We start from the raw sequence: 25,923 nt of genomic DNA on the forward strand, positions 1-25,923 counted from the left end.
CAATTTCAAACACACATTAGCTTTAATTCAGATACTCTAAATGACATACGTGTGTGTGTGTGTGTGTATATATATATATATATATATATATATATATATATATATATATAAGTTTGGAAAAGAAAGACATCCAAATAAAGTATTACAACATTCAGCTTTTATTCAGGCTAGTTATTCTGTCTTTTCCACATTGGTAAAGAATATAAATATATGCTTGCAAAGAAAGACAAAAAAATCCTAGTGCTGCCCAGTGGGTTACTGCTGAATTAATTTGGCAGGGAGAGAAAGGAGGAAGGGGCATACAGATTTTTTTTGTTTGTTTGCTTTTTTGTTGTTTTGTTTGGTTCGGGTTTTTTTAACATGACTGTTTACAGGTTGTTACAGAACCAAGTGTGTTGTGAATATAAAGGGTAAGAACCAGTCTGGAGTAACTCCCCATACAGACATTCCCATTTCAGAGTAAGTGAGGTTTTGGGTTTTTTTCTGGGTTAGCTTATGTCACTTGCAAAGTTTATCCTATTCAGAGTTAAGTGTTTCCCAGAGGGGGAGCTTCTTCACAAAGAGCATTTCAGTCAGTTTCACTACACAGGCAGAAATTCACTTTGTAATGACCATACAGAAAGTTAATTGTGTGCAAGAGCTTTTGTTGAAACAGGAATATTCTAACCTCCAGCTTCCACGTGCACCAGCACATTATTAGTGTGGCTTGGAGCACGTGTGCCTCGTTTGGCAGATACTGGACCTGCCACCACAGGCAATCCCTGTAGCCATGTTTTAAGCCTTCAGACCACAACTAATCTTCAAAGGTGAAATACAGAGCAAAGAAAAATTGTTTTTATACTGCCTCATTCTTCGTGATCTGAAATCGCTATACCAGCAGCAGAGTAAAAAGTCTTGTTTTATTCTTTAAGTAATAATTTTAGCATTTTTGAAGCACCCGTGCCTCACAGCCCTTTTTGTTGACACAGAGTTGTAACAACATCTTTGGAGATTTTTAACATGCAGTGTTCTTTTTAAGAACATTTTCATTTTAAATGGTCTGATATATTATATTTATGATTAAAAAAAAAAAAAGGAGCAATTAGGAGGAGGAAAAGCTGCATTTCAGATTAGACCTTGTGGCAGCATTAGTGTTATGGCTACCCATGATGCTACTGAAGTCTTTAGGAAAAAAAAAAAAGCCTTCCTCCTACTTAAGTGGTCTGAGTTATGTCCATAATAGCATCTGGGAGAAGATATGGTGGGAACAGGAAGAGCTGCAGCTCACATCGCAGCCTTGGCAAGCCAGGGTCCTTCATCAGGGAGAGGAAATAGTTCCTCTGGATTTCTAAGCAACAAGGAAATATTAACCACACCTTCTGTATAAAAAAATATTGTCACAATAGTCACCTGTCTACCTGAGCTGTTTTCAGCCTTTGAGGAGGAACTTTTACTGAAAAGAAAAACATTTACTATTTGAGAAATCTGAATATCAGACAGGGCTTAGTTTGAAAGTGAAATTCTACTATATAATAGTATACTACTATAAATAATTATTGCATTCTTTATAAATTTTTCTTCTCAGTTCACTGCCAGGATAGTCCTTTGAGCACTGCCTTTGAATAATTGTGTTGAGTAAATATATACATCTCAAAATGTTAAGTGCTGCTAACAAGTTTCTCTGTAATGTGTCTTTTAAGCCACAACATACTCTGGATTTTAAGTTAGGATTTGCAAGGGCAATAAAGCTGGTGCAGTTTTGTTTTGGAGGACTGCAGACCTGTAGTCTATTCCTGTCCTTTTTCTTACAATTTTTGATGATTCAATGGCAGGACTAACCAGAATACAGGCACCAAGGAGAATAAAAGGTCCTTGAGCCCCACTAAGCAGTGACAGGCTGAGTCTGACTCCAAAATGGTCAGTGGAATCATAGCACAGGTGTTTGCTTAGCACATGTCCAAAGTCACATTATTTTCAGGGTGAGTTTTATACCTTTAAAACAGTTCTTGGATTGTCATTCATGTTTATGCCTCCACAGTATCAAGATACACTCTCCTGGTTTTGTGACATTGTCATTTTCAGATATTGTTTCTCGCCTTAACATGTGTGAAAAATCAGTGCCTGCATGGGGTGACTAGACAATAACAGAGGCACATTCTTTAGTTTGAAACTCCTACTCAAGATACACATTCCTGAGCTTTCTAGTCCTGTCAGTTATAACTAAGCCATTAAGTTAATCATGTTGAATTCAGAAAAAGGTGCTACCTGAAACCTGTCAATGTAATTATCCTTCTTTATCCTCTGAGGTAGGAGTGCTCTGTGGCAAATAAACATTTTTTAAGTGTTCCACCATAACTTTCTCTTCATCTTCAAGATCCGCTCCTTCTTTCATCTCCCACCTGAAAGAAAATGAAGTTTTTATTGATTTTTAATGTGTTTTAAACCAGTCTTTAGAACAAACAAAATACAAGACAATAAAAATCTCACCCCACACAAGTCGCATGGCCTGGAGGCCAAGTTGTCAAAACTACCACAAAACCTTACTTATATTTATTTTGATAGTAGTTTCTTTTTCTGTTTTGTATCACACGCTGCTAGAGGTGGAAGCCTGGTAAAACTAGCAGAGAAAAAGTGGAAGAGCTCACAGGTGTTTTGGAAGTTAATTCTAGTCATTTTGGAAGTAAATTCTAGTTTAGGATAAAGTCCTAATCCCATTATAACTGAAAAGTTTAAGGAATACTAAGATGATTTTGCAGTTAATTAAATATAAAACCAGAAGAGTCACACAGTATTCCTCAGCAGAAACAGTGCTGATATGTAGTCAGCTAAACTTTGCATCACTCCAATTATGCCTGCATAATGCTTAGTATTGTGGCTCTTTTACAGATTGTAGCTTTTTAAGAGTTTGATATCCCTTTCATATTAACCTCTTTCTGTTCTAAGTAGGTAATAAAGTGTAGGCTCCCAGTTCAGGCCAGCTGAGGACAACTGGTGAAGCATAAATACTGACTGCAGTATTTTCAAGTAGTAAATTCAGTAGATTATGAATGAGCTATAGGATGATCCTGCAAAGTAGAGGAGACATGTAGAGCAGCAGCAGAATGAAGTCTGCCTTTAGGAAACTAATATCTGCGGAAGAACAACCCCATGTACCAGTACAGGTTGGGGGCTGACCTGCTGGAGAGCAGGGTAGGAGAAAGGGACCTGGGGGTCCTGGTAGACAGGAGGATGACCGTGAGCCAGCAATGTGCCCTTGTGGCCAAGAAGGCCAATGGCATCCTGGGGTGCATTAGAAAGGGGGTGGTTAGTAGGTCAAGGGAGGTTCTCCTCCCCCTCTCTTCTGCCTTGGTGAGGCCACATCTGGAATATTGTGTCCAGTTCTGGGCCCCTCAGTTCAGGAAGGACAGGGAACTGCTTGAAAGAGTCCAGGGCAGAGCCACCAAGATGCTGAAGGGAATGGAACATCTCCCTGATGAGGAAAGGCTGAGGGAGCTGGGTCTCTTGAGCTTGGAGAAGACTGAAGGGAGACCTCATTAATGTTTATAGATATGTAAAGGGTGGGTGTCAGGAGGACAGAGCCAGGCTTTGTTCAGTGGTGTCCAGTGACAGGACAAGGGGCAGTGGGTGCAAACTGGAGCACAGGAGGTTCCACATACACATGAGGAAAACCATTCTCATTGTGAGAGTGACAGAGTCCTGGGACAGGCTGCCCAGAGAGGCTGTGGAGTCTCCTCTGGAGACATTCCAACCCCATCTGGATGTGTTCCTGTGTGATGTGCTCTGGGTGACCCTGCTCTGTCAAGGGCATTGGACTGGATAATCTCTAGAGATCTCTAGAAGTTCTCTAGAGCTTCCAACCCTGACCATTTTGTGATTCTGTGAATGTCAGGAGCAATACTTTAAACCCATCCCCACACTTGTAAGGTGCTCATTCAGACTGCAAAAATGTATTCAATGAATATGTATAAATTAGCACATATCCATCATGCCTTTACCTTAAAAACTTAATTTGACAACCCACATTGGTGCCTGGAGTGAAGAAGTACCAGAACAAGCAAAGCATAATTGGAATACAACTATAAACACTGTATGTCCTTGATCAAGTTTTGCAGTAGCTAACTTCTTACTCCAATCATACATGACTCCTCTCATATTTAACCTTATCTGAATATTATCATTGGGTACAATTAGCTGGTCTCATGTCTGTCTGCTCCATTCTCTGGTTCATGATATGTTTACAAAATCTGGCTAGATGAGCCCTCAGCACAGTTACTTTTGCATCCCAGGTGAATACTTTTAAACAGGGTGACTGCTTTCCCTTTTTCCTTTTCTTATGCACCAAGGAGCCTCTTCAAACCTAGGAAGAAGCTGTGCAAGCCTTAATTTGAATTTATGGTCCTCAGAGTCATTCTGAAACACCACTTTACCAGCCAAATTGATTCATTTTAATTAATTTGATTTGTTGCATAGTTTTTAAGTAGAGGAGCCGTTTGCTTAGAAGGACAACAACTGAAAATGCTAAATGGAATACATTCAAAACTGTTATTGCTGGAGGTGCAACAGAGGAATCTAGCAGCCTTGGCTAATGGAAACTTAACAATAAATCAGCAAATTCCTTTTAAAGATAGTGACTTCATACTTGTCAGCACATTTCATTGAATCTTAAACATTACTGTTGGTAAAAATCTTTAATGTCATCCAGTTTGGACATTCTCTAGTGTTCACTTTATAACAAGTTATTACTAATACATTACATTATCATTTTATCAAAAAGTAGTCTATTTTTAAAGCATTTAAGCAGGTCCAATGAGGATAAAAATGTCTTCTATGCAGTCGCTTAACAGTATCCATGAATTAAAGATCTATGAAATCAGCTTGACAAACACCTGGTCTCTCTGCTGATTTAGACATTTTTCCACACTTATGCCTAAAGTCTGCAGAAAAGATTGTTTTTTAAAAGCCTACTGGACAGTAAGGAAGAAGGCCACAACGTATATTTGCTGTTCTAAAAAGGGTAAGAAATCAGGTGTTGTGTTCAAGTGGAAAAACAGTCAACATTTACTGTTCAAAAATGTGTCAAAAAATGAACATGTTGTTGCTAGCGTATCTAAAATGTGTGACAATTGTTTTGGCAATAGTAATTGGTACAAATCCAACTAGCCAGTTCAAGTAGTGTGAATGTGAATGAAATTACCATCATGAATCACCTTCAAAATGCAAGATTAATCAGTTGAACAGCCAACCTACACACCTCTGTTGTTTCAAATTATTAGTAATGTAGCTCTTACAGAAAATTTCCAGATCTATAGGTGGCATGTGTTTTTATTTCAGTCTGGCTGTATCTTGGAAGATTAAATAAAATCAGCATTTCCAAAGGGTAATGGAATTAATTGAACCAATCCATCATATCATCATCTGTCTTTTGCTTAGAGTTCATATAACTATATTGGGTTCAAGTGTCCAGAAAGCCCAACTTTCAGTATAATCTTCATAGTAAAAAGAAAGCATGTGTTTAGCATAAAATGCCATCACATTTTCAGGCTGGTACCACTTGTGTAGATACAGAAATAAACATTTGAAATGTCTTTTCAAATTACGCTGCAATATTAAATAATGTAGATGACATACTGTGTGCACCTGAAATTAATTGCCTAAAAACTTTTCTCTCTATGCTGTTCCTTTCTGCCTTGCATGTGGTTAATCAAGAGGGGAGGGCTGGAAATAAACCTAGCAGTATATTTTTTCAGATAGATGCAGCAAAACCCATCAGCACAGGAATCACTGAAGTTCTGTGTTGGTCAGGCTAGACCTTGGATCACAGGGTCAAAGAAAGTAACTAGCACTGGGAGGGTTTCTGTTTCTCCTCATAAATAAGGGGCAAGAGAGGAAGAATTCTTGGCTTGCACATCCACGAGCTAACAAAGTCCAAGGAGAGCAGTATTCAGTGCCCCAGGAAGATCCAGTGATTCCAGCTCAGGTTTCCTTAGCGATGTATCCATGTGCAGTCCTTGCTTATAATTAGCATCACCACATCCATTTATGTAAGTGGGTATACAGGACTATGTCTTGTGATACTTTTATCTCTCCACTGTGATGGATTATAAAAGGTAAAGAAAGAGTAAATGTGCTTGCAAAGTGGTAAAGATGCTTTTTCTGTGTATTTGTTAAAAATCACACTGGACATCTCAGCAGGGCTGGGTTTAATACATGGTCATACATTTGCTGCTTGATTTTCTCTTGGAATATTGCAGATATTTCATAACTGTAGATATAAACCTATGGAGGCAATTTTAACCATAATAAAGACTCTATGTGATATTTAGGTTCTTGTTACAGATCAAAAGGAAGTATATGAAGCTGATACCAAAGCAGCAGTATACTAAATCAGAAATAAGACACATACAGTAGCATGTGTAAAGACATGATGAAAAATTACACACATCTTACTTGTAGCAGATTGCCACATTTTAAGAGGTTTCATTAAGAAGTTTACTTTAATAGAGACTCTTTGATTAGTTACAAAGTTTGCTTGTTTCATTTAATTAGTTATTAAAAGCGTGTAAAGATTACAGAGAAAAAATGATGTAAAAAAATTGCATTATACACGAACAAAATTGAAATGAAGATGCATTTTGAGCTTTGAAAAACCTTGGTTTTGTATTATTAGGGAGTCTAACTCTACCCTTTCATAAAGCTTATAAAAAACAATGTCTGAAAAGTGAACATTTTACAGAAAGGGTCACCCTAATACAATTTTATAGTGGGATTTTAGGTATCGCCAATAGTGCTTACGTAGGATTTTTGGTGTCTATTGCATTTCTTACTGTATTGAAAAATATGACATCACACATCATTCTACGAAAGGAAGAAAAAAAAAACCCCACAAAACCAATGAGACCATTTTTATTTCCTGTGGAAAAGCCAGTATCTCAGGCCCTCCTGTGGGGAAGTGCTGGCAAATGGTGGAACATTAACTGTACAGCTGTACACTGGAGAGCTGAAAATATGTATTTCCTTGCTGAACAGTAGCTATTCTTAGTAGCTGCTATGTATGTACTTGATACTGAGCTAAGAATATGACATCACTCACATCTAATCTAAATCAGACCCAGAGAGTGCCATCCAAACACCGTAAGGTGGGTAAATATTCCGGCTTCAAGCACCACAAGCTCTTAAGCATATCTATTTTTAATGTGGCGAATTACCACTGGAAAGCTTTACAGACAGACTGTTTCCAAGAGGAATTTTTTTGATAAAAACAGTGAGCGCAAGCAGAGAAGGTCTGTTTTTCTGCCAAGTATTATGTAAGATGACAGGAATGGGAAAAGCACACAAAACAGTGCATAAACTTAACTTAAATTCCCTTCTATCTTTATGTGATTTAACAGTTGTTTCAGGTCATTTGCATGGGAAATATTTTCCACATATTCACCTTCCATTTCTTAAAAAAAAAAATTGCTATGATTTTCAAACTTCTGTCTAAACGCATTGATTTACAAATATCACTATAAACTGAAGGAGGCAAAAGAAAGGAATAGTTTGTGGATAAACAGCCAATTGATGCAACTTGCGAAATCAAGATGAAATTCATCCCCTTGTTTAGTAGGTGCAGATTTTATGCAAGGCACTTAACCCTAATGTGTGCTGCCAGATGTGGCATATTCTCTTACATCATGTGCTTGCAGCTGTGGAGGCCTCCCAGTTCAGTTGGTCCTGGGGTCCTCTTCTCTTTAAAGGGTGTTTTTCATGTGCAAGTACCTTCTGTAGCCTTTTAAACTTGAGCAGACCTGAAATTATTAATTGTATTTTCTCCAAAAGAGGTCTTCATACTTGCCCTTATGCTTGCTCCTTGCAGAATGTAATGATGATAAGTATTATTAGCAGCTTGTTAGAGATGAGACTGACCATTTTTTCACCAGCCCTTGACAGAGAAAGCAGCAAAGCAGGCATGAAGCAGAGACAGGTGTTTTGGTGTTTTGTTTTTGCCTTTTGCAACCTCCACACTAGCTACAAGCCATCATCACCCATCCTGTTCTCTTACCTATCCAGGACCTTTACTCAATTATCCCTTTGTACCAGATTATGTTGGCATATTTATACCTGAGATGGAAAATACGTGGCATCTGGTATTTTTGTGTAGTACTTGAGGTTCCTTATAATAAATCAATACACTTAAATTTAAATTTACTCATAAATCATATAATGGTTTGGGTTGGAAGGGACCTTACAGATCACCTAGTTCCAACCTTCCTTCATGCACTGGGACACCTAATGTTTATTTTCATCCATAATAAACAGGTACATTTAAATGTATTACAATACTGCTAATAAAGACAATAGTGTTGTCTACACTGAGCTGCAATAGGCAGAGAAACCATGCAGATAAATAAAATATATCTTGGTACCAGCTCATGGAGCATTTTAATGAATCACCTTTCTGCCTATTTCCTGAAGTCCATGAGAGACACAAGCTGTGGATTAAGCTCTTGCAGGCAGTGAAACAATTGTTTTACCACTGCTTAGCATGTGATACTTCACCACAAGACAAGAAATCTCAGCAGCTGGTTATCTTTTTTGCTTGTTTTAAGTAACAGGAGAATATACATCTCTGTAAGTTTCACTTCATATTTCACTCGTAAGTACACTTTTCATAAGGTGAGAAATTGTAGACCAGGAAATGCATTTTGCATCAATGCCAGGCAGCCAACTAAACCCAGTGTTTGTCCATAATTAAAAGTCCTGAAAAATCTTTCCGTTTCTATGTGGGGTCACGTTTTAATTTTCTAATGGCAGTATCAAATGAAAAGGGAAGTCTCTGGTAGTTTAATCAGATTGCAGTTGGTTAAAATAATTTATTTAAGACTGCAGCTAACATTTTTGCTCCTTAAATATTAACCGTTCAAAAAAATGTCTGCTTTATTTCAGTCATTTGTGTAGTATTCTTCTCATACATTTTATTCTGTTTTTAATCTACCTACTGAGCACACACTCCCTTGAAGGATGCAGAAAAAGGAGGGGGAACAGGCAGCCACCAAATAAACAACCACTGCAGTGTTGAACATGACCCCGAGGAACAATGTGATGCATCTAAAGGCTCTAGAGGTGATGTTCACCCTGAAATCACACCAGCTGGGGCAACCACCTCTGTGTCTATCTCAAGCAAAATAGTTCACATGTCTTTCTTCACCCAAAATAAACAGTATCCCCCTGTAGGGGAAAGCTGTATTGCTTTCAGGAGAACCTGTGTGAAAATCGGTGGTGTTCATCATATTCAGAAATAAATCAAAGCTGAAAATTTCAATATGATTTTGGCAGATTCCTCTCTCTTACATACACACAAACACCTTGAAAAATGCCCTCCCAGATTTTTCCCAGCCAATGAAATAAATTAATTTATTTCCTAGAGGATACGGAGGAAGAAGCCATGAGAATTATTATTCATGTATTTTAATTATCTATATGCCACGAGAATGGGAAAAAAAATAGAAAGACACAGCTATGAGGGATCAACAGAGTTATGCTCCTACTTCCAAAGAGCAAAGAGACAGTATTTCCATGTACTGAGGAAATCAGTACATGGGAAACATTTTAGAAAGTGTGTCAAGAGAGCAGAGCTCTGACTCACAGGTTAACCTGTCCCAGCTCTGAAGTTAAGGCATGAGAAGGATGTTTAAGAAGTTTTGAACTGAAATAGAAACTTCACAAGTGTTGGAATAAAATGATGAAAGACCCTTTTCCAGGGCAAGAACACAGCTACCAAGGATGTTGTCAGGGGCAGCAGAAGGCACACAGCAAAAACTTCAGAAGCTTTTCCAGCTTCAATAAGAAAGGAGAGGCAGTATTTACCCAGCCTCCAAGTTACTGGTTTGCTACCCAACATCTTTGAAAAATGGTGAATCAAGACTCACAGACACCAAGACAGCAGGAACATACTGCAACAGGACCAAGCTTTCTCTTAGGTCTTTTTTTTTATTTAACCTTTTAAAAGTTTTTTTCTTTCCTTCACAATTCTAATGCAGTAGAAAATTGGAAAGATCTATATCCTCAAAGTTTCAGTTGTGTCTTGGGAAAAAAAAAAAAAATAATCCTTAACTAGAATTTCCATTTTTCAGTGCATTTTTACAACTCTTAACTGCACAGCTTTAAATGATGGACATTTGGGAGAACTAGGCTCATACTGACCTAGATTTGTTGAGACTGATTATTGTGAAGACAGCTCAGATTCTTTGGTTTCTGAGGCAGCAAGCTGTCTCTTTAATTTTACTTTTCAGTTTTCTGTGATGTCTTGTTTTATACAGAACTTGTCCACTGCCCCTCTAGGTCCAGCACCATTTACAGTACAATAAAGTCAATGTCATAGTTACTATGTAATTTTTTTTTTTAGTTTCTTAATAAAATATTGATAATTTAATACATTTATTTATATATGTATGTATATATATATATATACAGATAATAAAGTTGATAATTGTGGACAACTCGGGTGAGAAAACATATACATCTGTATGCATGTATGTATAGACATGTCTCTTCTAATTATTTAATGATAACAATACAGACTGAGAGAGAAAATGGAATGTACCTAACAATTAACATGAGACTAATTATAACCTTCTGCAAATGGCAAGCTGGGAGCAGATGAACAAGAGAGTGGCATGAAAGCAGAAGTTTTGGACGCTCAGATATTTACTCCCAAGAGCATCTTGATGTTTCATTTTGCATAAATCCTAAGGTAAAAAAGGGATACAAAAGAGAGCAATCATAAATTTCTAAGTTTTCTTCCACACTGAAGAGGTGGCATGTTTAGGAAAGGTGCCTGCCACTCTCTCCTTTGCATTTTAATAAATATGGGGGTTTTTTTATCTCAAAGGGTGAAATATTTTGACTGAAAGATCTTGGATAACAGGACAGATTTCAAATGACCTGGTTATTGTCAAGTGATTTCAATTATGGTGAGCCCTATAAACTTAAATCTAATATGAAAGCATTTGGTTTTACTGTGTATATGTAAAGTATGTAAGCTTTTATTCAAAGTAATATTTCAAACATTCATTTTTTAAATCTAAACTGATCATTCCAGCTCTTCACTTTAACAAGTATGCGTGTTTTATGTTTCAAACAAAGCAGTTTTTTGTTTGTTTTTTTTTAAATAAACAAAAAAACCACAACCCCAAACCCTAATAAAAACAATTCATACAGCTTCAGTTTGCTGGACTTCTGCCTTTCTCAGATCTGGACCAAAACACATTCTGTCTCAGTCTAACTGCTTACAATCTCAAGCAAAGTTTCTTCATGAAAGGGTAATTACTTATCATCACATTCACAGAAATAGCTCTGCTCAGACCACATGTGCTTATTGCCTGCAGATTGTATTCTTTTATGTCTTCATTAGACTAACCCAGAAACCTCTAGTGCATGTACAGAGTTGCTTAGATGACTCTGAATTAAGAACACGTTATGCTTGGTTGTACAAACTCATACAATATTCTAAATAGATATGTATATAACACACCTATGGATATACATATATTCATCTATACTCCTGCAAGTAACAGGTAATGCAGCAGGTGTTCAGGAGGGCAGATTTTATGGAAGAATAGGATCAATAACACTATGTCTAAGTTAAGTAAATGGAGGTGAACAGATTTAATATTTTCAGTAATTTTAAATAGCTCAGTAACCATCATAGGAAATTAATGTAACTATTTTGAGCACTATTGTAATTTTGCAAGAAAATCAAGAGGCCCAAATTCCCAGAAGGAAATATCTTACCATCACAGTGCTGGCAACACTAAATAAATGTAAGTTCTACCTGCACCATGATTACATGGTAGAGCTTAGGAACCAAAAATGCACCTGCTAAACCTGCTCTTCAGATCATGCACTAATTGTTCCCTCTCTTCACCCCTCCCTGTTTTATTTCAGTTTGCATAGGCTTTCCATAATGAATGTTGAAAACACAATGTAAATACTTCAAAGGATTAAGCTTTCAGATGTGGTTACTGTGGCATATGTATGTTCTGTAAATACAAACACAAGACACACCTGCTGAGAAATTGCATTTGATAATTTGACAGCTTGGTGGCTTAAGAATATAAAAAATTCATGTTTTGTCAACAAGAAACTTCCTGCATTTGCTAAGAGGCTACTCTGATGGCACAGAAAGATAAATAGTTTGAAGACATGGACTAATATGGGAGTAATATAGTGCGTGGGATTTTAAAATAAAATGTATTTTCTTCCTTTTAGAAGAATTCCACCCAGTTCTGGAGCAGGGCCACCTGGAGCAGGTTGCTCAAGGCCATGTCCCGTTCAAGTATCTCCAAGGACAAAGCCTCTGTTCCTTCCTTGGTCAACCTGGTCCAGAATTTGACCACCCTTCTAGTAAAAGAAAGTGTTTTCCTTACATTTAGATGGAATTTCCTGCATTTCTGTTGCATCCATTGCCTCTGGTTCTGCACCAGAGAACCACTGAGAAGACATCAACATCTTTACTCCCATCAGGTGTCCATACCCTTAGATAAGGTCCCCCTGAGCCATACCTGGAATACTGCATTCAGTTTTGGTCCCTGCTATACAAAAAAAGATGTGGACCCTGGAGAGGGTCCAGAGAAGGACCACAAAGATGATCCAAGGACTGGGCAGCCTGTTGTATGAGGAAAGTCTGAGAGAGCTGAGTTTATTCCGCCTGGAGAAGAGAAGGTGCAGGGAACACCTCACCATAGTCCAGTATTCAAAGGGTGGCTACAAAGAAGATGGAGGCTGCCTTTTTTACAAGGAGTCACATGGGAAAGATGAGAGGTGATGGGTACAAGTTATTCCTGGACAGATCCCAATTAGACACCAGAAGAAAAGTTTTCACCATGAGAACAGTCAGACATTGGAATAATCTCCCCAGGGAAGTGGTGGATTCCCCAGAATGGGACACATTGAGACTCAGCTTTACAAGGGGCTGGGCCACCTCATCTAAACTGTGTCCCTACCTAGAAAGGTTGGAGCAGATGATCCTTGAGGCCCCTTCCAATCTGGCCTTCTGTGATTCTGTGAGTCTCTTCTCCAGCCCCAGCTCTCTCAGCCTCTCCTTGTTTCATCCCATTTCACCACAGCTTGTGGAGATGCCCCAGGTGGCACTCACAAGTGTCTCCTTCACCCCAACATCAGCCTTTGCAGGCAGCATCACCAAAGGAAACATGAGCCTCATCCTTAGCACTGCCCCAAGTGGTGGAGCTTCCCATCCTTGTGCTCACTGCAGCTGCACCTACCTCTGACTGCCAGGGATGTGTGTAACTAAAGATGGCACCACAGGGTTATTTCCACGTGGTGTGACAGTGTTGTAGAGAAATGTGAACAAGCACTGGGTGAGCTGCTCCCTGTGCAGTTATCTTTGTGTGGGACTGGCTCAGGTGGAGGAGGCTGTGCTGGCCCCCATGAGGGCAGGCTTTAAATGGCTCAGATGACATTAATCCTGCCATTTTACCCCTTTCTAAACCCATTTCAGCTTGCAATTTCAATGATCTTGGAAGACAGTACATTTATACACTATCTTAAAAGTAGAGAGCACCTTATGGAAAATGCTGACAAGAATCCAAGACAGAATATCACAAGATGGTACCCAAACAGAACTGCATTGCAGGGAATATAATCCCACTAACATAGGCAAGAAAAATAATTATCTTCTGTTGGTATTGAAAGGACACTTAGATATGTTCCATCTGCCACTGGATTGTACCTATCTCACTCCTGGCAGGTATATTTCCTGGCACGATCAAATCCTTTTCAATAGGTCTCCTGGGAAGGTGTAGATGTTGAGAGAGGGGATTGTCCCCTCTGCTCTGCTCTAGTGAGACCCCCTGCAGGGCTGGGGCCAGGCTGGGGTCCCCAGCCCAGGAAGGACGTGGAGCTGTTGGAGAGAGGCCAGAGGAGGCCCCGGAGATGCTGGGAGGGCTGGAGCAGCTCTGCTCTGGAGCCAGGCTGGGAGAGTTGGGGTGTTCAGCCTGGAGAAGAGAAGGCTCCAGGGAGACCTTAGAGCACCTTCCAGTGCCTGGAGGGGCTCCAGGAAAGCTGGGGAGGGGCTTGGGACAAGGGCAGGGAGGGATGGGAGCAGGGGGAAGGGTTTCCAGCTGGCAGAGGGAGCTGGAGCTGAGATGTGAGGGAGAAATTCTGGGCTGTGAGGGTGGGGAGAGCCTGGCCCAGGTTGCCCAGGGAAGCTGTGGCTGCCCCATCCCTGGCAGTGTTGAAGGGCAGGTTGGATGGGGCTTGGAGCAGCCTGGGCTGCTGGGAGGTGTCCCTGCCCGTGCAGGGGGGTGGAACCTGGTGATCTTTCCGATCCCTTCCAATCAAACCAGCCTGGGATTCTGTGATTCTATGATTAACAGCTAATATTTCTGTGGCAGAATGAATTCTTGAATGGTAAAGTTTGGGAAATAATATGCCAAAAATAGAACAAAATAAAGAGATGGAAAGGTCAGGCTAAATTGGCTAGTTTCCATTGTTAGACATAAAAATAAAATAAAATAATAAAAATTCAACAAGCCCAGAAGCCTAGGAGCTGCTTCTTATTTTCAAAACTTAGTAACTAGTTCTATAACCCTGTCTCACACTCCTTGAGGATTTCTGGGGCCAAACTGAAAATGCAACAACCAACTGATGCAGAGAAACCATCTCAAAGAAGAACAAAATAATCTGTGCATACAAATCTAGACAACATAACAAAGGAATTCCAGACTAGCAAAAGGGTGAATAAACAAATGCAGAGGAGGAGGAGAAGATACATAAACAGGATCTGTCTCCACACTGTTCTTCATGGTTAGTCATGTAGGTCCTTCACTGCTGCAGTGCAACTCTTTGCAGAAAGGTTCAAGCAAAATAACTAAGAAATAATGAAAAGGAAGGAAAGGCAAAAAGGGGAAGGAAGGGAGGAAGGAAGTGAAAGAAAGCAAGAAAGCAAATGAGAAAGAACTGAAAATACTGGAAATCAGATGAAGACCTTATAACCAACATAAGGTAGAGAGCTAGAGGAAATTCCCCCATAGCTCCCCTGAATAAACTGGCAAAGAGCTTAACTGCCTCTGCTTAGGTCAGGCTGATGCCTTAAACTTTTGGTAACTGGGAAAAAAAGGAATAAACCAAGGCAAATTTAATCTGCTTTTGACCCATTACAAAGACTGGTGGCTCTACAGAACAGCATGCTGAAGTCTGCTATGTAAAACTGACCTTCAGGAAAGCATCTATAAAAACTTAACTTCATAAAGCTGTATAGTAAATACACTTTAAAATCATGGTGATTAATTAGTTTACTCAGCATACATACACCTGGCAATCTTTTAATTGTAAACAGTGTTTACTATTTCAAGATACATATTTAGAATAGTTGCTAAATAGGGGTTGATTAAACAGAAATATTACATGATGTAATGCCTTAATATACCTCATATTTACTATAGCTTTTTTCCTACTCCTCCATTCATTGGAAAGTTATGTACTAGTGGGTAAATATTGTTTTAAAGATTATGAGGCTCCAGTTTTCAAATTAATCTAGTAGAAGAATTTAAATTATAATACTGGCTTTACTAATGCAAGCAGTGATTTAGGAATTTTCCTCTACTTTATGGTAATGAAATTGGTTTATTAAATTATTTTCAGTTAATTAAAGTGTTTTTAATTAAAGTGCTACAATAGCTAAAGCCTAGTGGTACAAAAACAAAAACCAAACAAGAATATAATATGATAAAAGGTGAACGATCTGAGCACAATATATCTAATATCAATTATGTATGTCCTCCAGTGAAGATTTAATTAATTGCCCAACAGGCTACTGAGTACAACACTTGTCAAATTACTTGCCAGACTTTCTGCTGGCATTGTTTTTTAGGGTATGTAAGGATGGCATTACTCAACAGATAAAGCAAAAAGGTGGTTTTAGCTGTGTAAGATGCATATGAGGTCAGGAGTGGAAGCCACACAGCAGGAAGGAGATGGATGAAGACAGACGTGTAAGAAGACAGTAACACCATGCAGAACACTTGCAGATTAAATTGAACTGCACAGGTTTGTTGTTGCTATCATCTCCATGATATTTATTCCCACTGATTGCTGGAGCTGGGAACCTGCTTGGGATTACATGCCTCTACCTGCGACCAGGAGACCCACGCAGACATATGTTCACAACTTCCACTGACACAGAAAACACCCGTGTGTTGAGCACTTTTTATGGATGCATACCTGCTTTCACACTGTCTGAAAAAGGAAAACACATTTCATAGGTAGGAATCAAGAAAATGCCTTCAGCCAGTTCAACAGGTTGGTCTTTGCTAGCCAGGACCAAGGCTCACATCCCTACTCTGCTGACTTGGGGAGAAGGAGGGAAGACGTGCAGGGGTACAATGCAGCAATTCAGCCAGGATTTTATTAATTCCTTAGCACAGGAGAAAGAAAGTGTCACTCTGGGACAGTCTGTATCTTTCTGATTCATAGGATTCACAGGAGACGTGTGAGAGTGACAGAGGAAGGGTCTCCCATGTACAGGTGAAATCCCCACCTGCCAGGCTCCTGCCTTTGTGTCTCTGTGTGATGAACTTTAAAAGGTTTGGATTTCATCTTGATGCGGGATGGGAACATATGCTAAATCTCAGAAATCTTCTCCTGACAGGAGTATCACTTCCTCTCCTTTATCTGCCAAGTATACCAAAATCAAGCCGATGAGAAAATCTATGTATCACCCAGATATCACACAGGGAAGATTTGGAAGATGTCCCAAAAGACGAAATACAGGTGGAGCCTGTATCTGGCATAAATGTCTATCAATTAATGCAATTTTCAGCATTTGAAGCAGGAATCTGTAGCCTGTTAATGTCTCTGCAGCTGCTTACACATTTCAGAGAACATGACACTGAGCAGCAGCGTTTGATCAGTCCTGGTTAGGATCTGAAGTAGCAAAGATTTAAAAAATGTAATAATTCATTACCATATTTGAACTCCTGGTAATTCATTTTTTATTTGTAAAAAAAAAAATTAATAATCAGAAAACAGCACAAAGTTCAGTGCTTTCAGGAAAAGAATAATTCGTGCATAAAGAGCTGCCAAAGAAGTAAAAGAATGATGGATATTACAATAAATGAGACCATGAAGCCAAAGTTAGTGCAATGTTTCTCTCTTTTTTGAAAACCTAATTCTCCATATATTTCTGCCTAAGGGAAACAGCATTCTTACTATGTATTTGTGGAGCATCATATGAACTTTATTCTAGGATAAAATATTGAATGAATAAAATCTTGAAAGTGTGTTGAAATGGTTTTAATTATTCAGTATTTTTAATAAGAATGATAGATTCAGAAATTACAAAGAACCTTAGGATCATAAAACCTACAGTGTCTGCTGCAGCTGGCACTTACAATGCCTGCTTCATCCTAAGCAGCAGTTTTTCTGTTTCTGAAGTTTCTGAAGCAGCCACAGATACAGCTGAAACCACGAAGACGGGTGGGCACTGTGTAAAAGTACGCTTGATCTGCCTACTTACAACATCTTTTAGTGACTGAGCCACTTCAGAGGAAGAGATGAAGTGCTTGTAATGGCTACATTCAGATTTCTGTGGGCATAAGAACCTTTGAGAGGTCAAGCACAAAATTACTCCAGGCCTGGCTCATTTTTTATCCTACACTCATAGAACATGTAGTTAAATCAACACCACACCTACTTACTTCTTCTGCCTGAGCATGTCACTCACTGCCAGTCTTTTTAACATCCCTGTTCTGCTTTTCAGATGCATTCACACCAGCACAGCAGTGTTTGAAACCACTGCAGAAAACAGACAAACATATTCTCATGTCAGCAAGACTCTGACCTCTCTCTTATAAAGGATGAACAGCTAAGAACCAAGGTTATTTATGTAGTATTTCAATCTATGCCTTGACATTGCTTTTCACCATAGGGCTGCACGCCTTGAAATCCACACAGAAAATTTAGTAGAAGAGCAGGAGATACAGATATCATGGAAGGGATTAAAACTGAGCAATTATAGGTAGGAAAAATAAATAAATAACGTCAATGGAGTCTGTGTAAAATGCCTTTAAATGGTTTCATAAAATGGACAGGATGCCAAAACAGAAGTGGGAAGGTTTGCCTGGGGCAAGTTATGCAACAGTATGTAACAACAGGACGAGGGGTGATGGTTTTAAGCTAGAAAAAGGTAGATTTAGGTTGGACATGAGGAAAAAGTTCTTTAATGTGAGGGTGGTGGATCACTGGAACAGGCTGCCTGGGGAGGTGGTGGAGGCCCCATCCCTGGAGACATTCAAGGTCAGGGCTGATGGGGCTCTGAGCAACCTGTTCTAGTGTGAGATGTCCCTGTTATTGTAGGGGGTGGGACGTGGTGACCTTTAGAGGTGCCTTCCAACCCAAGACATTCTAGGTTTATTCTGTGCCAGCCACAACTGAGCTTCTCTCCTCAAACCCACAACTTGGACCAGCAGCTGTGGGAAGCCAAACTGGAAGTGACATCATCTGTGACACTGCAAAGTGGGAAAAAGGAAAAGGTAGAAACACAGAAGCAGACACACTAAAGCAGGTCCCTTCTTTTCAGCAGAGCTGCCTGGTTTGCAAGCAGATCTCTCTTGGAAAAATGATGAACTAGGAATATGTACATGTTCAGAGAAATGAAGTGAAACTACTTGCTGCACAATGTAGCATCACGGGTGAAGGATAAGGGGGTTTCCTTGTGGAATATATTCAATAGACAGACCTCCCCAGACTGAGTCGTTCCTGGGATAAGTGTGTGTTTCAAAAGTTGGACACTGGCTTCAAGCTCAGCATCATATGCAAAGGCAAATAAAGGGTTAATAAAGAAGAGAATCAGAAATAGGCAAACCTTAGAGCAGAGATTTAGAAGAGCACCTTGGAGGAATACATTAAATAGGTGGAAAGGTAAATACATTTAAAAGGTAAATTACACAACTATTTCAAGGACAAAAATATTTCTGAGACTGAAAGCATTTTACAACCTCACAAAACTAGTTGAAAACAAAGAAGAAGAAAGCATGGGGATAAAAAGAACAAGACCTATATAAACAGAAAATGGAATAAAACGAAACCATAAAAGGAGTAAAGGAATTTCCAAAAAATACATAAATACCCTCAATAAAAGATTAAGAAGGTGTTAACACTGTTTCAAAGCTTGTTTTCATAAAAAAAAGAACAACCTGTTAAAACATGAAAGAAAATAAAGGATGAAATTATCTGATTCTGATATTCTAACCTTAAGTATGTTCATGGCAACTTTGTATCAATTATATAAATCAGCACAGAATTATTTCTTTAAGCCAGAAAAATCAATATATGATGGTTCTGGACCAACTGTGGAAATGACAGGTCATAGACTACAATTGGACTGAAACTCATCACAAAAAGAATAGTTTAAGCATGGTAAGTTCTGGAAAGCCACAATTAAATGGGCTCATGGAAAAATGGTGTTAAAATCGGCAAGTGTGCAGAATATTAAAAAAAAAAAAAGACAAATTTGTGGTAATATATCCAGGACTGTATTTGGTACTGATGAATTATACAACAGTGCATGGTAAGGTAGCATTAGCACCTGCTCAAAAGTTGTGTGGCAATCTGAGAGCCAGACTACTTGACTATTTAATAAACTATGTTCCAAAGAAAAAGGTGAAAAACTTGTAAGAAAAGCCCACCAGACACATAGCATGACCAAAACTGAAAGCTCTTAAGCCTCCCCATATGAACAAATATAGATGAGACATGAAGATGTCAGTACATGGGTGATTCTCTACAATATCCATGTGCAAAGCATGGGCATTTAAATGATGGACACTGACTGGAAAAGAGTCAGTTAATAGAACATGATACATCTGCATGTTGTTCCACAAAAGGAGGAGGAACATTTCTGAATGTAGCACTGCCAACACAGAACAGAGTTGTATTAACTGGCTAATGCTGCAAGATGGAAACCCACACATAGATCCCTATAAAGAACCATGGGCTCCTCTATTTGTGGCATCTGGATATTTTGAGCTAGTATCACTCCACCTTTACTGTTCTTTTCTAGCCTTTTCTGGGTCAGACACTAAAGATTTGTGCTGATCAGGCATGGCTGCCTCATGGTCAGCATCTACAAGCCAAAGGAGATCAAATCAGGGAAGGCGAATTGTTGATGAAGGTTATAGAATCATAGACTGGTTGAGTTTGGAAGGCACCTTGAAGATCATCAGGCTCCAACCTCCCTGCATGAGCAGGGACACCTCCCAGCAGATCAGGCTGCACAAGCTTCATCCAACCTGGCCTTGAACACCTCCAGGGACTGGATATCCACAACCTCCCTGGGCAACCTGGGCCAGCACCATCCTGCCCTCATGGCAAAGAATTTCTTCCTGATGTCTGAACTAAATCTCCCTTCTCTCAGTTTAAAACCATCACCCCTTGTCCTATCACTATCTTCTCTGGTGAAAAGTCCCTCCCCAGCTTTCCTGGAGCCCCTCCAGGCACTGGAAGCTGCTCTAAGGTCTCCCTGGAGCCTTCTCTTCTCCAGGCTGAACACCCCAACTCTCCCAGCCTGGCTCCAGAGCAGAGCTGCTCCAGCCCTCCCAGCATCTCCGGGGCCTCCTCTGGACTCTCTCCAACCCTTTCCTGTGCTGAGGGCTCCAGAGCTGTACACAGCACTCCAGGTGGAGTCTCACCAGAGCAGAAGAGAGGGCTAGAATCACCTCCTTCACCCTGCTGGCCACACTTCTTTTTATGCAGCCCTTTACATTGATGCATTTTTTTTCCCTGAAAAAAAAATAAAAAATTCAGTAAGCTCATTCCATAAGTAAATGTAAAGATCTGGAGTCTGTGGAGAAACAGGAGCACTCTAGCAGAAGAGATGACTGGTATGCAAAGAGGTTTATGGTCCTGAGAATCAGGGTGTAAAATCCTCATCTGTGGCTCCCTTGGGGCTGGTTGCACTAATAGTACCTTGTCCATTCTGTATTAAAAGACTCCACGTACCCTGAGCTCAGTTTCCATTAACAAAAAATATATCCAAACACAAAAAACCACACCAGGACACACACCAAAAGCAAAGTGCCAACAATTTCTTAGGCAAGCAGGAGCTAATGTGTGCTGCTTCTGAACAATGAAGTGTAAGGCTCAGAGCAGTCTTCAGTTGTGTGATAAAGTACATGATGCATCAAAAAGCCCATTTTTCCACCCCCCCCCCCTTTTAACTGCTAGTTCTATAACTTCCTTTTTTTTTTTTTTTTCCCAAATTTGCTGAGCCCCTCTCTTTCTTTATGTTGTGGTAGTGAGGCAGATTGCTGATAGCACAATACCTCGTGCAAGATGTCTTCTGCAGCAATTCTGCAGGTAATTTCCCCAAACACAAAAGAGGCAACACATATAGGGCAGAGCTAGTCTGTAATTTACTTCTGGGTGAAAAATTATCAATTTAGTCACTTCTCTAACAAAACCAAAATAATTTTCCCCTTTCAGATTGATTTTTAACTGTGCCGTTACAGTATAATCCAATACTACTAGTATCATGCATATTTAATTTTATTTCAGAGATAAAACATTTTGTGGAAGGAAGAGGAGGATAAACTGACACAAAATGAAACAATTCCTCATGTTAAAAATAACCGGCATGAAAACACAGTTGCGAGGAAGGTAAATTATAAAGTATGCATTTATCCAATCATTTTAAATACCATAATTACACTGACTGCTCATCAAAAGACTTTTAAGACTCATTAAAATTATAAAACATTTCTAATTAAATCCATATTTAAATGAAGTTTCTATAACGAATCTACATGGTACTTTATATCAAACAAAAAAAGTTCTGATGAAAAATCCAATTAATTGAAGTTTTTTGTAAGAATTACGGCTTAATGATGGGGGCACAGCAGTTGCCTTTTAGTTAAAATTGAAGATTACTGTGTTATATCCATCTTTAGCCCAAATGTGTCCATAAAATACTCAAACTTTATGAAATTTCACATGCCAAATATTACTCTAGGACACAGTATTTTTTTTTTTCTTCTGGAAATACTAACTTTCCAATTTAGCAATTGATGCAAGTGGCTCTTAGTTAATGTTACCTTATAACTGATTTAACTGATGCTGTTCAAAGGGGAAGAGGACTTGGGTTCTCACGAGTCAAATCAGTCTGAAGCCAAAGCACCCGCTCTGCATGTGAATCTTAAAAGTGTCCAGTGCTGGGGAATCTACCACTTCCCACTGGAGAGATTATTTCTATGTCCAACTGTTCTCACAGTGAAAAATCTTCCTCTTGTGTCCAGCTGGAATCTCCTCAGCAGTAACTTGCACCCACCACACCTCATCTTCTCCATGTGACTCCTTGTAAAAAGGAGGTCTCCATCTTCTTGGTGGCCACACTTCAAATACTGGAAAATTGGGCTAAGGTCTCTCCTGGAACTTCTTTTCCCCAGGCTGAACAAACCCAGTCCTCTCAGCCTTCCCCCTCACATAGGAGGCTTCCCAGTGTCTGGATCATCTGCATTCCTATTGCTTCATTGCTGTTCTCCATCAAAGTTGGAAGGGACCTCTAGAGGTCATCTAGTCCAGCCTCCCACTCAAAAAATGAAACTAGGTGAGGTTGCTCAGGTCTGTCTTCAGTGAAGTGTTGAACCTCTCCAAGGATGGAGAGTCCACAGTGACTCTGGACAACCTGCTCCAGTGTTTGATCACCCTCAAATCCAGCATAAATATGAGCAGCCATCCCTACCTATTTAGAACCCTTGTTGAACTTCACAGAATCATACAGTCATCAAGATTGGAAAAGACCTTCAAGATCATTAAGTCCAACTGTCCATCTTACAACCCCCAACCACTAAACCATCTCCTGAAACACCACATCTACACATTTTTTTTAACCCCTCCAGGGATGGTGCCTCCACCACCTCCCTGCACAGCCTGCCCCAAGGCCTCACCACTCTTTCTGGGAGGAATTTTTTCCTCATATCCAATCTGGACCTCCCCTGGCACAGCTTGACCCCATCTCCTCTTGTCCTGTCGCTGCTCACCAGGGAGAAGAGCCCAACTCCCACCTCACCACAGCCTCCTCTCAGGCAGCTGCAGAGAGCAATGAGGTCTCCCCTCAGCCTCCTCCTCTCCAGGCTGAACAGCCCCAGCTCCCTCAGCCTCTCCTCATCAGACCTGTTCTCCAGACCCCTCATCAGCCTGGCTGCCCTTCTCTGCCCCCTCTCCAGCACCTCCATGTCCTTCCATCCTGTGGTGCCCAAACCTGCCCCAGGGCTGGAGGTGCAGCCTCCCCGAGGAGCAGAGGGGCAGGATCACCTCCCTGCTCCTGCTGCCCACCCTGCTCCTGCTGCAGCTCCAGCCTCTCCTCCCCAGGCCTGTAGCTCTGCCAGGGTTGTTGTGGCCCAGTGCAGGACCCAGCACTTGGCTTTCTTCAGACTCCTGCCATTGTCCTTGGCCCATGGATCCAGCCTGTCCAGATCCCTCTGCAGAGCCTCCCTGCCCTCCTGCAGCTCGACCCTCCCACCCAACTTAGTGTCATCTGCAAACTGACTGAGGGTGCTCTCTGTCCCCTCATCCCAATAATGATTAAGGATGTTAAACAGGAGTGGCCCCAGCACTGAGCCCTGGGGACACCACTTGTGACTGGCCCAAACTGGGTTTAACTCCCCTGAACACAACTCTTTGGACTGGTTGGCCATCCAACCTGTTTTTATCCAGCAGAGTGTGTGCACATCCAAGCCATGAGCAGCAGCTTCTCCAGGAAACTGCTGTGGGAACCTTGCCAAAGGCCTTGCTAAAGTCAAGGTAGACAGCACCCACAGCCCTTCTCTCATCCAATAAGCAGGTCACCTGTCACAGAAGGAGATCAGGTTGGTCAAAAAGGACCTGGCCCCTTCATGAGCCCGTGCTGACTGGGCCTGATCACCTGGTTGTTCTGCATGTCCTGCATAATGGATCTGCTCCCTCAACTTCCCTGGTACTGATTTGTTAACAAATTTATTTTTAAGATCCCGTACCAACAAACTAGACAACCTTCAGATGTGGAAGAATATTCTAGGAGTGAAAAAAAAGAGACGTGGCAAAGTCTAGCAATTACAACAAGAAAGCATCAGCAATTCAAGCTGTAGCTTTGTTTTAAGGATTCAGAAATCCAGTGTGGAAGCCCTCATTGGCATCTGCTGATAACCAGGAGCACGAAGGCTTCCTCCGATGATCTGGTGAAGCAAGGGAAATCTCAGGGAGCAGTGTAAGTAAGGAGAAGCTTCCTCACTACTTCTCCCTGTGGAAACATCACCAGCAGAAGAGGTGAGGACTCCCTTTGGCAAAAAGAACCTGCTTAAAAGAGGCAGAAATTCATAGAGCTCCAGAGGTACAGGAGGAAAACATGCTGATAAGATGGCAAAAGAAGAGTGACATGCTAACCTTAGAAAGGAAAAAGGTCTGTACAGAGGTAAGGGCAAAGCTACACTGATCTATGAAAACTGGAGAAAAAAATACACATCTTTGAGGAGCTCAGAAGAAGGGATCAGGTCAAAAGACTTAAAACTGCTTCCTTTATAGAGCATTGGCAACACAGCCCTTCAGCTTTCTATATGGAGATCTCCAGTCCCAGAAGTAACCCATATAGCTGAATTTTTAATATTTTCTTCTCAAAATGGCCACATAAAGAAATGTATTTCTATTTAACTAACTGTGAAAACAAGACACAGAAGGATTACGGTGGCCCAAAGTTCACAGTCTTCTAAAATGTGCATTCTGTTTTCCACTGAAGAAATAATGGAAGGAAATAATCCTTTGGCTTCAGTTTTTCCCGTGTGCTGTACTTAGTCCCTTTGCTGCAAATCATTTCCTCAGAAATAATGAGACCTTACATCCACCAGGATCAGTTTGGGCAGTTATGATAATGGTGACTAAAGAGACTGTAGAATCATAGACTGGTTAAGGTTGGAAGGGACCTTAAAGATCATCAGGTTCCAACCTCCCTGTTATGAGCAGGGACACCTCCCTCTAGAATGTTTCCCCTGGCTTTCCCATCCTTCTTGGTCAAGGCAGGACTCTCTAATGCTGGATCCTGTTTCAGTGGGGGGAAGCTGATGGCAGAGATTAATTTCCAGAACATGATTTCAAGAGAAGGATTCTTAATAAGGAACCTCAGCACATGGATATTTTGAGAGGTCAGTTTTCTTCAGCTTTCCTGGCTCTCAGTACCTGTGTTCCAGCAGCAAGAACTCTGCCCAGCTGGATTGAAAGGAGCAGATCTTGTTAAATGGCCACAGAATGCCAGACTGGTTTGGGTGGAAAGAAATCTTAAAGACCATACATTCCCAACCTCCCTGCATGGGCAGGGACACCTCCCAGCAGCCCAGGCTGCTCCAAGCCCCATCCAACCTGCCCTTCAGCACTGCCAGGGATGGGGCAGCCACAGCTTCCCTGGGCAACCTGGGCCAGTGTTTATCATACTCTGACATTTAAGAGAAAAAAACCTTACTAAGCGATGCCTTGAATTATTTTGCAGGATTTAGGATTTGTTAAACCTGGAGGAGACTCAGGGGGCACCTTCTCACTCTCTACAACCACCTGAAGGGAGGTTGTGCTCAGGTGGGGTTGGGCTCTTTTTCCAGGCAACCAGTGACAGGACCAGAGGGCCTGGCCTGAAGCTGCTCCAGGGAGGTTTAGGTTGGATATCAGGAAGCACTTCCCCATGGAGAGGGTGATCAGACATTGGGATGGGCTGCCCAGGGAAGTGGTGGAGGCACCATCCCTGGAGGTGTTCAAGGAAAGGCTGGAGGTGGCACTTGGTGCCATGGTCTGGAGATGTGGGGGTGTTGGTCATAGGCTGGACTGGATGATCTTCAAGGTCTTTTCCAGCCTCAGTAATTCTGTGATGCTGTAATTTTGTGATTTTTACTCCACATTGTTTGTAAACTATGTGATTGTTGCCTTAATATGGGA

The 25,923-nt window shown here is 40.7% G+C and overlaps 1 protein-coding gene across 5 annotated transcripts in view; it reads right to left on the reverse strand.

Annotated features, from left to right (window-relative positions):
• Positions 1 to 146: 146 nt before the first annotated feature.
• Positions 147 to 25,923, reverse strand: part of KIAA0825 (KIAA0825 ortholog) — a 246,329-nt gene continuing 220,552 nt past the window's right edge. For 3 of the 5 annotated variants that reach the window (XM_051643496.1, XM_051643497.1, XM_051643501.1), the window contains one exon: positions 147 to 2,378. In XM_051643496.1, coding sequence (XP_051499456.1) covers positions 2,264 to 2,378 — 115 coding nt within the window. In that variant the 3' untranslated portion in view covers positions 147 to 2,263. The remainder of the gene's footprint in view (positions 2,379 to 25,923) is intronic. The other 2 variants (XM_051643498.1, XM_051643500.1) reach the window with 2 other exon arrangements.

Source organism: Apus apus, chromosome Z (assembly GCF_020740795.1).
Source record: "Apus apus isolate bApuApu2 chromosome Z, bApuApu2.pri.cur, whole genome shotgun sequence".
Lineage (NCBI taxonomy): Eukaryota > Metazoa > Chordata > Aves > Apodiformes > Apodidae > Apus > Apus apus.